A 14,667-nucleotide genomic window follows, 5' to 3' on the forward strand; every position below is an offset into this window, starting at 1 on the left:
CTGGTGAAGATCCATTCCCACATCTGGATACTATAATCTTTTAAGTGATTCTTCACCATTGAGTGATATGGCCAAAAACGATGTAGGAAATAGCAGGATATCTCAAAAAGATATTTTGATGAGGATCCAGATCTGGATCCACATATGAGATTCTTTTTTATTACCCTGCACTCGCGAAGCGAAATTTTGACCATTGGAGCGCAATCTTTTGTACAGGCGCCATCTTGGAAAAATAGAAAATCCTGGAATTTTTTTTTATTTGTCCTGTAAATCTTTTAGTGATAATTTTTTTAAATTTAATCCTGTACATTTTTTTATGATAATTATGACGTCATAGGTCACGTGGTACAGGCGCCATCTTGGAAAAATCGAAAAACGTTGCATCTCTATCTCCGAAACCGCTCCATGAATTTTTTTTTTAATTATGATGTCATCGGTGCCTTAATTATGACGTCATAATTCGGCAAGTACAATACTTACTCCAATCAGTTTGAAATTTATTGAGTGCGATGTATGCAACAATTATATTGGAGAATGGAAATTTATAATGTCATCGGTCACGTAGGTCTGGCAGCCATATTGGATCAAAGGAAAGAAACCGAAGTGTTGGCTCACACCAAGTTGACTGCGTGTGGTAAGTATTATATGAATACCATCTAGTTTTTCAAGTGATTCTTCACCATTGAGTGATAAGGCCAAAGACGAGAAAGCATGATATTTCAAAAAGTTATGGATGGATTTGGACAAAACGTGGTGGTTGATTTGGGTAGGTGACAAAAATAAGCCGATTAAATTTTGGTTAAGATCTGGATGAAGATACCAAATGTAAACTATTCAGCTTGGTGTATGTATGTGCTCTGTGGAGTGTCACTTCCATTGTGCTGGGCTGACTGAAGGAGTTATATAATTTCCTCCAATCAGAGGTCAGGGTGGGTGACTCGTCACAGGCAGTCTGGTCCTTGATTGGTGGAAAACACTAATCCAACCTAGCCAACCAAATGAACTCAGTCAACCTATAGAAACTGACCACGAAGCATATAATGAACATAAAGCTCTATGATTATCAAAGGATGATAGAGATTTGTGAAGTAAACTCACTGGGCCTTGATTAGAAGTCGTTCCATCAAGAGCTTGGGATTCTGAGGAAAATCAGGGGGGAAAATAGATGCAAACCACACACACACATATATATGAGAGAAATAGCCACAATATTTTTGCCAGGTTCAAACTGTAATGACGAGTAATTGAAATGCTTATTTCAGGCTCATCTTGGACATTGAGCGGTCTTTGGTTGAATTTGTGGCCCCATGATAATTCAAAATGTTCTCAAAAACAAATTAAGCATTTTATTCATTTCAGGAGGACACTCTTGTTTATATGGGATCTCATGCTGCATGGTTTTGTTGTTATTATTACTTGTGTGCTCCCATAAATCTGCACAACTGTTGCTTTTCAGCTCTTCCTTCAGCTGATGCATTCTATCATTGAAGGTATTCTTCACACAAGTTGCATACTTATGGTGGTGCACAGTGCTCACACGGATCTACATATACATGTTAAATTAATTCCATCCTTGGACTGCACTGTTGGACTTGCAATGTACCTCAGTATGACAAAAGCATTTGATTTTAACCTAAGATGCCAAACAATCAAGTACTAAAGGGTGTTTCCCTAAAGAATGCCTTTTTTTCCCGACCGGATGCACACCTCAGACTTCAATTATTTGTAATCGATTTTCCGCCAGCGGCTTTCACAAGATTCAAATGCATTCGAAACGACCTCAACAAATTGCAAAAGAGGTCAGTATCACCTTTCATTCCTTCCAAGACCTCGTTGATTATATCCATGAAACGGTCACGGGAACACTGTTAGTTCTCCGAAAAATCCAACAAGCGGTCTTCAACTCGCTCTTTCATAATGGCTCCAAGGTTCTCCGCTGGATTAAGGTCTGGCGAATTTCCAGGCCATCGCCCAAAGCCAACGTTGTGAAAATAATGCGAAACAAAGCCAACGCTGTGCAGCCTTTAACGGGCCTGAGAGTGTCTGCAAAAAGCTTGCGTGCAATTCTAAACGCGACACAGGCGATCCTTTGAGCGACGAGTTTTTCAGTCATATCTAAAAAAAAATGAGAAAAAAAAGAAAAAATTTGAGATTTTTTGGAGACTTTTCACCTCGCAGTGCACGCATTGTTAAGACTTGCTACAATTAATTATAATCACTTGTACGTTCACATTGCGGTATGTGTGAGTGAGTGATTCGTTTCGGGGGAAAAGGCATTCTTTAGGGGAACACCCTTTCAAATCGATCTGCAGTGCTACCACCAGCTTAGAACCGACAGTAGCAACAAGCCGCGTTTGCCTCAAATATTCAATCCAAATTGACTACCTTATCCTTTTGTTTGGGACTTTTCATAAATGGATGAGCTGGACCAATAACTCTTTGATTCTTCTGGGTCTCAATGACTGGAAAGACCCTCATTGGAGATCATAGTTTATGTAACGATTTTAAGAAGTGTCATGCATGGTGAAGGCCGGAATGTAAAGATGGTAGCAATGGTACCGAAAGTGAGCACAAGATAATGACCAACACACTCTACCTCAACAACACCCAACTCAGGTCAAGTCAGTCTCTTGACTGCCACTGATAACATGTAAACCAGTGCTACCTACCGCATTGTCGGGTAGTCAGCGACTAAACTGACTACCCTCATTGGCTTGCCAGTGGGGAGGGTGATTGTGACACCCTGCAGGACTAAAAATAACACCTGTTAAAGGGAGAATGAGCTCCCTTCGGGAGCCAACGGCCATCCAGTAAGGAGATGGTGTCTCCTAAAAAACACCCATCTGGTTGTACCGGTTATATTAGGTAGTGGTTGAAGGCAGCAACCGCTCAGGATAGTACTACCGTTCCGGACTTAGGAGCGTTAAAGTGGTGCCCGGAACCATCTTACACCATCCGTGTCAGGATTGCTGGTCTTATGTTCTGTCTCACTCAAACGATAGTTACCTGTCTCGTTTTAATCTCTTTTTCTTGCAAACAAACATCACATACTTTTCATCATACACTTCTTACTCATTTTCACTCCTCACCTTTACATTTTTACCTCCGCCACCAAACGTGGATGGAAGTTATGTTTTCACCCCTGTCTGTCTGTTTGTCTGTCTGTTTGTTTGTGAACAAGATATCTCAAAAAAGTTGTGGACGGATTTGGACGAAATTTGGCAGAAAAGTAGCGTATGTGACGAGGACGAAATGAGTAGATTTTGGTGAAGATCAGGATTCGGATCCGGCTACTAGAATTTTTAAAGCGATTCTTCACCATTGCGAGATCGCGCCAAAAACTATATACAGCAGAATATCTCAAAAAGTTGTTGACGGATGATTTTGATTAAATGTGATTCTGTGTTGTGATTTTCTGGTCTACTCTGAGATACAAAACGTAAACTGTTCACCTGGCGGAGGTATGCTCTCCACTGAGTGCCGTTCTAGTCTCTCTTTTATTTATCTTTCCTCTCATTTCTTCAGAAACGTCCAATTAAATATGAAAAGTCCGAAAAATTAATGGCGCGTAGTTACCGGGATTTGGGGGTGTGAAGAATCTCCGGTGACCGGCCTGTCTCTGCTGCCAACGAGGGGGCGTAGGGGACTCAGGCAGTAGCAGTGTCAGTCCCCCCCAAGACCCTTGCCTGGTGAATCAACGTGACTCTTTTTCAATTCATTTCACCGACATTCGTTTTCTTTCTTCGAATCTTTCCTCTGTGGAACATCATCTAGCAAGCACCTCTCCTAATATCTTGCTTCTCTCAGAGACCCAATTGTAACCTGATGTTCTTGATAACACCTTTAACATTTCGAACAACAACTTTCACTCACGATTCCACTTCAAAGGAGGAGTCTTTGTCTACTCCACCATCAACGCGTCTGCTGTACGCCTCGTGGACCTCAAATCTCCAAACCTTGATGTCATCTAGCTTAAGATTTGTCTCCCGACCATCACTGTTTTTCTCTGTTTCACTTACTGCTCTACCAACTCTACAAATTTTAATGTACGCCACAGGGAGTGGTTGAAATCTTCCCACATGGATGTTGGGTGAGTTGAAGCTCTTACATTTTCCATTTTCAATGATTTGGCACAAATTATCACCCACCCGACCCATATCCCAGATCGTCATGACCACTCTTCCAATACTGACCACTCTGACCAACACTTTCGATTTGTTCTTCGCCTTCAATCAGGTGACCTTTGGTCAGGTCAGTCTTTTGGGACTGCCACTGGTAACATGTAACCCAGTGCTACCTGCCGCATGGTCGGGTTGTCAGGGATTAAATCCGACACCCCTCACTGGTTTTGCGAGTGTGGAGGGTGACTGTGATACCCTGCCAGGACCAAAAACAACACCTGGCAAAGGAAGGATGAGCTCCCGTCGGCAGCCAACGGCCATCCAGTAAGGAGATTGTGTCTCCTAAAAAAACACCCATCCGGTTTGGACTGGTTCAAGTTATACCAAAAACTTTGAAAATGGTACGTGCTGCTTCCTTGCTTGAAAAGGAATGAACACGGCCATTCCCCATCGGTTGGCATCCATGGGGAGGAGGGAATTCCTCTTGTGGAAATGCCCCGCTGAGTACGGTGAGAAAAGCGGCGCCATTGTTATGACGTCGCTGGTACCCGGATTATCCCAGGGAGTGACAGCAGTAACGCCACTTTCCCCAATTTCAGTGGCTGCTTTAAGTGTTTGTCTTGTCAATGTGTGTTTGTCTTGTCAATGTGTGTGTGTGTGTGTGTGTGTGTGTGTGTGTGTGTGTGTGTGTGTGTGTGTGTGTGTGTGTGTGTGTGTGTGTGTGTGTGTGTGTGTGTGTGTAAGCTCTATTACGAGCGTTAGCCCAAGTGTTAAAAAAAATAAAATCTGTTGCGTTCTAGCTACACAATGTCATCTCCATGGACTATTTTACAAAACGTATTTTGAGTTTCCCTGGAAAGATTACTGCCTCTCCTCGGGCGATGCCTCTATCTCCGCTGAACGTATAGCTGAGGTTATTGTTGCATAAATGGAGGCTTACATCCCCTTCTCCTTCAGGTCTATCTCTCCTACCAATTCTTGGTTCAATAATTCCTGCTCTGCAGCCATTCGTGGAAGAGATGCAGCAAATCCGACGTGGAAAAACTTCTTCCTCCAACTCGCATTCAGCTTTCATATCTGCTAGAAATCATTGCAAACATGTTATTTGTGAGGCGAAGAATTCATTTATCCAAACGAAATGTGACAACCTCTCATCTTCCACGAAAGGCATCTCCAACAACTTCTGTCGCTCTTCCTTATTTCGCTTTTCCGTTCCAATGATACGATCGCTGTCTCTCCGACTGATAAAGCAACTCTTTTGGGTTCTTTTTTTCTCCTCTAATTCCACTCTGGATGGCTTTAACATTCCATCTCCCTATCATCTCTTTTCATGCAGTCAAAAAAAATACTCCTCTCTGAACACAAGCAAGGCGTACGGACAAGATGGCATTCCTCCTCGTGTCTTCAAGGAGTGTGCTTCAGAAGTTGCACCCGTGCTTGCTCTTTTGTTTCGTTTTTGTTTAAAAACCCAAACTTTTCCTCTTTCCTGGAAACATTCCTTCGTGTAGCATATTTTAAAGAAGGGTGATAATTCAAACCCTTCCAACTACAGTCCTATTGCTCTGACTTCTACTATTTCCAAAGTCTTCTCAATTCCCATTTCCTCAAGCATCTTGAATGTCACAGTCTTCAATCTGACCATCAATATGGCGTTCACAAGGTAAGATCTACCGGTGCTATCATTTCTTACATTACAAATGTCTGCGCTTCTTCTCTGAGAGACTTTGGGGAATCCTTGGTTGTAGGCCTTGATATCTCAAAAGCCTTGACAGAGTTGGCATCGTGGACTGATATCCAATCTTTCCTCTTTTGGCTTTCCTCCTTCACTCTGCTCTCTCATATCAAGCTTTCTCGCCGTCTGTTCTATCTCTGTAATTGTTGATGGTTCAACATCTCCCTCCTTCCCTATCAACAGCGGTGCATCACCTGGTGTTGGTCTAATAGTTAGGGCAGCGGGCTAGGGATCCTAAGGTCCTGAGTTTGGAATCCCGTTGAATTAACGCCAGGCGAGGTTGACTCAGCCTGTCATCCTTCCGAGGTCGGCAAAATGAGTACCAGATAACTGGTTATAGAGAGGCATTGCATTAGCGGCAGACATGCCCACAGAAATATGATGTAACCAGCAGCCGGGCGGCTGCACACAAACCACCCACAACAGAGGTGTCCCTCAGGATTCTGTCCTGTCTACTAAAGCGCATAGATCACTCTTCCTTCTTTTTCTCAATGACCTTCTTTCTTCAACAAATAACAAAATACACTCGTATTGGCTTAGCGGTTAGGGTGCTGGCTTGGGATCCTAGGATCCTGGGTTCGAATCCCGGTCGATCACTGAATTAACGCCAGGGGGGTTGACTCACTGACTCAGCCTGTCATCCTTCCGAGGTCGGCAAATTGAGTACCAGCTTGCTGGGATGAATGATCCCAGCACTGGGATGAATGATCCCAGTGTACCCCGGTTTAGAATAGGTACACTGTATCCCTGCGCATCGTAAGAGGCGACTAAGGGTTGGCGTTAGGAAGGGCATCCGGCCATAAAAACATTGCCTCAAACAGGGAACCATGATTGTCATGGGGCCCGCAAGGCTAACCCCCGCCCTCGCAGGGAAAATGGCCTTAAAACGATCATTCATTTTTCATTCACTCGTATGCTGATGACTTGACATGACATTACTCCATGGTTTATTTTTCCATCTGCTCCATCTTCCCTCACTCGATCTACATCTCGTTTCATCACAGCCACCTCTTTAAATTCGGATTTGGACAAGATTTCCCAGTTTTCCCAGATTTCCGAGTTTCCAGATTTCACCATTTCCCAAGATTTCCCAGTGGGGCAAATGTAATCAGGTCAAGTTTAATGCTTCGAAAACAAAATTTCTTCCCATCTTTTTCTCTAAAAACTATTTTCAACTCTCCAATCTCCTTTTAAAGCTCCACAATTACACCATGTGATTCAATAAACCTGCTAGGTATTACCCTAACATCAAATTTATCCCACAAATTCTACGAATAAACCTACAAATCAAATTTAATTCTAATTTATCAACTAGGAATTACTCCCTCCCACAGATCTCCCGATGTTGCTCTCAGGTGTTGTGCTTGTGTGCTTCCCCCCCCCCCCCCCCACCCTTCTCCCCATCTTGTATCCCGCTTACTTTGTTATGTCTTATGTTTCCGTTTGTTGTTTTTTGTCATTAATGTCAGCTCTTACACGAGCCTCGATCTTGTATACAAAAATAAATGAATAAATCAATCCTGGAATCCACAAAATTATACAAATAGCTAAGTCTGCTTCGAAGAAACTGGGAGTCCTATTCAGATGTCGAAGATTCTTCTCCTCTCAACAGTTGCTTCCACTATATAAAGGATTGATTCGTCCTTGTATCGAGTACTGCTCTCACATCTGGGGAGGTTCTCGCTCCACAAACTTACTGGACAGAATTGAATCCAAAGCAATCCGACTTATCAACTCTCCCAATCCGACCTCAAAACTCAACCAAATTACGCCGCAAAGTTGGTTCTCTTTCTCTTTTCTACAGATATTACTTCGGTTTTTGTTCCCAAGAACTTGCTGCTTGTGTCCCTCCGCCATTAGCAAGACCACAGAATACTCGACAAACCACTACATCTCATGATTATTGTGGCCATTGGCAACTCAAGGCTGGGCCTTTATGATGTTTGTTTCTTCCCCTCCACTGCCAAACTCTGGAACTCTTTAGCTGTGGAAGACCTTCCCCTTTTCAAAAAGCAGACTATTTTTTACTTCCTCAAAAGTCTTGGACTATTCTCTCTTTCTTCACTTTTCTATCAATGCATCTCTTTTATTTAAGGGCTGGCATCGACGAGGTCTACATAGTCTGTGAATGGAGCCTTCAACATGAAAAAAAAGTTATTACTTTTCCTTATTCTTGTAAGTATCTAAATCTTCATAATATTGAGGTATTTATCTGAATCCTTTATGGACATGTTTGCTGGGCTGTCCAGGCAGGGTTTGAATATTGGCCCAGCTATAAACTATCATCACAGCAGGGTGAATCATCAATGTGTGTGCCATCCCTTGGATGGACGTTAAACTCGTAAAGAGGAAAGTGCGGAGGGGAGGAAAGACCGGAACCAGAAAGTAATTGAGGGTTTGGATATGTAGGCCTAATTAGGGGTGAAGGGAAAATAAAGATTATGGGTCAAGTGGGTGATGACACAAGATGGTGGTGCACTGCTTGCTTGAAGCTCTGTAGGGAAGAGTGAAACAGAAAAACCTCTGGAATGTTGTTCGATAGACGGGAGAAGCTAGAAAGAAAAAAAAAACAAGAGTTGAGGTTTGCACTCAGTTTGGACATGGTCTTACCTTCCATTTGGTTTCGCTTTTTCCGGTAAATATGCAATCCAACAGCAAAGAGTAGAAGAAGAAGCAACCCCAAGGCAATAGAACATCCAATCACAATCCATTGTGAAATATCGTTGCTTTGGGGTGCAGCAGTAGGGGTGAAAATCACATGGTCCTGCGCCGTGCCGTACTTGTTCTTCACAAGGCAGGTGTATTGCCCTTCTGGGTCTTCTCCTGTGATGTTAAAGGTACTGATGATGTTCTGCAATCCATTTTGCCCATTTGGACTCAATGCGATCTCGGTTTCATTGACCAGGTGTCCTTTTGGGTTCAGCCAGGTGATGTTCGGTCCCGGCTTGGCCTCGCCTTCGCAAACCACCCTCCAGGAATTACTGGAGTTCACAAACTCCTTCGAGATGTTCAGGATCTTTGGATGCACTGTACAGAATAATCACCAAATAAAAAAGCTTAGTAAGTATTATGTAATTATTGTTTATAATTCAAAAAGGTGGAAAGGCGATGGTTTGTTTCTGGAGATATAGCACAGGCATGACATAATAATTCCCAGGAATGATAATACCTTTATTTTTCGACCTCACCTGAGCTGGAGAAGCAATTTTTCAGTATTTTAGGAGTATTCCCATAAGTATAATCAAGCTTAAAAACACTATTTTTACCCCAATCACAAGGTATAGCTAGAACTATTGACTCTCTTGAAAATCCTCTATATCTCTTTGCTGATGACTCTACTCTCTGTCGCTCCATTCTTCATCCCTCAGATCGGCAGTCTGCTGCCTCCTCACTCTCTGCAGACCTGGACAAAATCACAGACTGGGCAAACAAGTGGAACATGTCTTTCAATCCTGACAAATCTCACACTCTTACGATGTCTCTCCGAAAAGACCGACTGGACAACCCTCCCATCTACTTTCTGAATAATCCTCTCCAAGAAGTTCTGTCACTCAAGCTTTTGGGTCTCACTATCTGCCATGATCTTTCCTGGGAAAACCACATTTCAAATCTGGCCTCCAAAGCCAGTCGCCGACTGGGCATCCTCCGTCGTGCAAAGTCCTTCCTTGGCACACCTGAGCTCCTCACCACATACAAGGCTTTCATCCGCAGCTCAATGGAATACTGCTCTCCCCTCTGGGCTGGTGCTCCTGCCTCACACCTAGCTCGTCTTCACGCTGTTGAAACCAAAGCATTCAGAATCATTGGAATCTCCCGCGATGAAGCTAACTCCACGGGCCTCTCACTCACTCACCGCAGGCAGGTTGGTGGTCTTTCCATCTTCTACCGACTCCTCTCTGGCCTTGCCCCCCCAGCTCTCTCTGGGCTCTGTCCCGCAAATATTCCTACAGGTCGCACAAGATCTGCCTGCAACCCTCTTATGGTCAAACTGCCAAAATCAAGACTCTCTGCTCACCTTCACTCCTTCATTCCTCTCTTCTCCCGCCTCTGGAACAAACTCCCTCACTCTCTTCAATCCCACTCCACCCTCCAGGTCTTTAAAACTGCTGTTCACCACCATCTCTTATCTTCCCCCATCCAAAACCTTGATCTTTTCTACCCCCGCTAATTTCACCCCAATTCCACTTTTTTGAAATACCAACTTCTGTCCTGGAAGTCCTTGGTGTCCTTGTGTTTTATACTTCTCCCTCCACCCCCCCCCCCCCCTTCCCACGCCTCCTCCCCCCAAGCCCTCTCCCTTCCACACATCTCCCTGCTCTCAAATGTTGTGTTTGTGTGCTTCCCCTTCTCTCCCCATCTTGTTTTCCGCTCCCTCTTTTTGTGTGTTTTGTTTGTCTGGTTGATTTGTTTGTGAAGTAAATGTTAGCTCTTTCACGAGCCTCGATTCAGTATACAAAAAAAAAACAAAAAACGGTACTTGGTGGAGAACATACCTCTGCCAGGCTGAAAAGTTTATGTTTTCTATACCACTGATAGGTCGGATCTGCAGCTGGACCTTCCCAAAATCCAATCAGCTTGTTATCTTGTCACCTACTAAACTTATCCACCAAGTTTTCTCATAATCCATCTACGACATTTTGAAATATCGTGCTATATATAGTTTTCGCACTATATCTCAATGGCGAAGAATCAAATACGATAATCCTGATGTGGATCCAAATCTCCACCAAAATGTAATCAATTCGTCTTTGTCACACACCAAACCTGTCCACTAAGTTTCGTCTGAATCCGTCCATAAACTTTGAGATATCCTGCTAACAAACAGACAAACACACAAGAAAGGACGTCAGGTTTCACGAAAATCGAGAAAATCAATAAATTGATCGATTGTGCAATAAAATAAATAAATAATAATCGTAAAATAATAAATGTCTTAATCAATTGGCTAATGACATACCTAAACTACCACAGTTTCATCCGGATCTGTAACTTTTTGAAAACCATGTAATTAAGTAATTAATAGAGACATGAAATAAATATATATTTTTTTATGTTGGAGACTCCAGGCACTCCAAGCACTAATCATGGACTGTATAACCCTCATCGAGGCCAGGCCTGAAATAAAAGAGAATAAAACTGTATGATGAAAAGTGTATGGTGTTTGTTTGCGAGAAAGAGATTGAAGGTAGCTCGGTAGCTGTAGTTTGAGTGAGACAGTGAGTAAGACCAGCAATCCTGACACGGAGAGTGTAAGATGGTTCTGGGCACCACTTTAACGCTCCTAAGTCAGGACGGCAGTACTACCCTGGGCGGTTGCTGTCCACAACCTACTACCTGTAAACTTAATCATTTATCAATTATCAGATTAATTCATGAATCAATAAATCAAACACACCCTTTACGGCCAAATCACATGGTCACTGTCATGTCCAAGTATCAGCTTCCGAGCACAAAAGGTGCCTGAGATATTGCCCAGATGAGAAAGAAAATAAATAAGTACTTAACAAACAACAACACAACAGCAGGCATTTTAAGGCCATTTTTGCCCTATTTTCTGCATCTCCCCTTGTAAACCCCCTTGCCTGCATTTCTTCTTCCACCATCTTTAGCCAAGTCTTTCTCGGTCTTCCCCATCCTCTACTGCCTTCTACATTCATTTCCATCATTCTTCTCAACCAGTCACTTTCATCCTTCCTCAACACATGACCAAACCATCTCAACCTGTTTCTCTTCACAGCATCCATCACAGGCTCTATTCCCATCATCTTTCACAATTCATCATTTGTCTTCCTCTCTCTCTCAACGATACTCCACACATCCACCGAACCATTCGCATTTCCACCCTTTCCAGCCTTCGTTGCTGCTCTACGTTCATTACCCATGTCTCGCTCCCATAAATCATAACACTTCTCACACATGCAGCATACACCTTTCCCTTCAACTTCAACAACACTCCCCTCCTCGTCAGCATGCCACTCAGTTCCTGAAACTTCTTCCATGCACATCTCACTCCAGCAACCGTTGCCGAGTCTGATCCACCTTCTCCTTTCAGCATGTGTCCTAGGTAACAAAATGTTTTCACACCTTCCACCTTCACGCCGTCTCCAAGATCCAACTCAACATTTCCTCCATCTGCAGCTCCCTCTGTGCACACCTTACACTTGAATGTAGCTGCCACACTGGTTAATGACCCTCTCAGACCACTACATTTTTGATGAACCCACTCAGCGCACATTGTGCATCGAATGGAGTTCACTCCGCCACCCTTCCTGCACACAGCACACGGCCACTTCCCAGTTCTTTCCACCTCACCACATGCTTTACCACTTGCCATCACCTTCGTCTTTCCGATATTCACCTTCAGACCTTTTGTCTCCATACATTCCTTCCACTTGTTCATCTTCTCCTTCAGTCCATCCATACTCTCCGCAATCAAAACCAAATTATCTGCATACAACAACTCCCACGGTAAACCCTCCTTTACATTCCGAGCCAGCACCTCCATCACAGCTACAAATAGTAGTGGACTTAGTACCGACCCCTGATGCACTCCCACCTTCACCTCAAACTCACCACTGTTCCCGTCCTTCGTCCTTACAGCTGTGCGCGCTCTCTCGTACATTGCCATCACTACTCTAATCAACCATTCCTCAAAATAAGTGCTTAATCAAAATAAAATAATAAAATAAGATCAAAACAAGTACTTAATAAATGGATAATAATTAAGTAATTCATCAATTAATTGCTTAATCACCAAAATAAATAATATTGTTTTGCCAAAGCAATGTTCACTATTGTGCCAAATTGCAGCTACCTAGCTCAAATGATGGCTGAGATATCACCAGACAAACATATGAAAGAACCTTGACCTTTGACCTTGAACTTTGACCTATATAATAAAAAAAACCATTGACAGTCTTCTTTTTGTCCTTCGGAATCCTCTGGTATTAGCCTGGTGTTGGCTTAGCGGTTAGGGTGCTGGCTTGGGATGCTAGGATCCTGAGTTTGAATCCGGTTGATCGCTGAATTAACGCCGGGGGGGTTGACTCAGCCTGTCATCCTTCCGAGGTCGGCAAATTGAGTACAAGCTTGCTGGGATGAATGTGCCGGTGTGTACCCCGGTTTAGAATAGGTACACCGTATCCCTGCATGTCGTAAGAGGCGACTAAAGGGTTGGCGTCAGGAAGGGCATCCGGCCATAAAAACATTGCCTCAAACAGGGAACCATGATGATTGTCATGGAGCCCGCAAGGCTAACCCCCACTCCAGCAGGAAAAAATGGCCTTAAAAAGTTTTTGGGTTTTTGAGGTTTTTGGGACCAGATATGCAAAGCCTCTTCAAATTTCAAGTCAATCGGATGAAAATTGAGGATTTTAGAAATTTAACAAATTTGGTGACCTTTGGCCTATTGACCTTTTGACCCCAAAAACAAATCAGCTTCTTGCTTATGATCAACTCTGCCATTTGGTAAAGTTTGGTGAAGATCGGTTGAAAATTGTGACTTGTAGGCGACTGACATATAGACAAACAGACAAACAGACAGACAGACAGACAGACTATCGCACAAGACCAACCAATATACTTGAAAAATCTTCGATTTTGCAAGTAACAAAAAGACGTCATGCAGAGCACGATACTTGCAAAATTGACACCCCCCTCTCCCCCTGCCCCCCCCCTCCCTCTGGAAAAAAGGTTGCAATTGACCCTGCAAATTGTCCATTTCATAAAGATCTAAATTCACGATCTTGGTCAAATCTCGGGTCAATAGCATGAAAAGTGATGATTTTTAGATGAAAATTGATGTTTTTAGAAGTTTCACCTTGAGTTGACCTTTGATATTTTGACCTAAAAAATAGTTGGTTTCCCAATTCAGTGAGGCAATATTCAAATGCTGTTCTATTTCCAAGTCAATCGGATGAAAATTGATGATTTTTCAGATGGAAATTGACGATTTTGGAAGTTTGACCTTGAGTTGACCTTTGACCTTTTGACCTCAAAAATGGTTGGTTTCCCAATTGAGTGACTCAATATACAAATGCTGTTCAATTGTCAAGTCAATCGGATTAAAATGGCGATTTTAGAAATTTGACCTCCAGATGACCTTTGACCTCAAAATCAATAGGCGTCTCAATTGTGACGACCTCTACAACTTGGTGAAGTTTCGTGAAGATCGGTTGAAAATTGTGACCTGTAGGTGACTGACATACAGACAAACAAACAGAGACAGACAGAATAACACACAGGACCAACCAATATTCTTGAAAAATCTTCGATTTTCGCAAGTAACGGGACAAACAATCAAGAAAGATGTTGTGCACAGCACGACACTTGCGAAATACAAAACAAATAATATGCTTCCAGGTTTTGATTGGTGAACCAATTCAGTGACCCGATATGCAAATTAGGTTCCACCTTGTACAGTACCCGACCTTCGGGTGGGTGGAGATTGCTCGTTACTTGCTGAAACAAGTAGAATCTGTGTATTGCGAGAAAACTCCATAGATGTTTGTGAGTTGTACATCTAAAGGGGTCTAACGGGACTAAAGGTGTAAAGGTGTCCAAGGGATGTAAATGCCTTGAAAACTTTTATTTTATTTCAATTTAATTACATACTTGACCATAGTAGACCACACATCGCCAGGTTGGCATTTACAAAAACCCTCACTTTCGCAGTACTTGGACAAAATATTACGCCATTTTACGTTATCTTGACCAATCAAATTTGCCGCTTGTTCCCTCAGTGTTGGGGAATATCGAGATTCAGACAAAATGGCGGCTCAAAGGAAATATAGATCGTGCTCGGAAGCTCCAAGC

General features: G+C 42.9%; 1 protein-coding gene across 1 annotated transcript in view; it reads right to left on the reverse strand.

Moving 5' to 3' along the window:
* LOC137427080 (uncharacterized) overlaps positions 1-14,667 on the reverse strand; it is a 31,838-nt gene that overhangs the window by 3,587 nt on the left and 13,584 nt on the right. The window contains exons 3-4 of the mRNA XM_068116229.2: positions 8,464-8,880; positions 1,099-1,139 (exon numbers count right to left, since the gene is read on the reverse strand). Of these exons, the coding sequence (XP_067972330.2) occupies positions 1,099-1,139; positions 8,464-8,880 (458 nt within the window). The remainder of the gene's footprint in view (positions 1-1,098; positions 1,140-8,463; positions 8,881-14,667) is intronic.

This window comes from Myxine glutinosa, chromosome 5, assembly GCF_964187855.1.
Source record: "Myxine glutinosa chromosome 5, kmMyxGlut1.1, whole genome shotgun sequence".
Lineage (NCBI taxonomy): Eukaryota > Metazoa > Chordata > Myxini > Myxiniformes > Myxinidae > Myxine > Myxine glutinosa.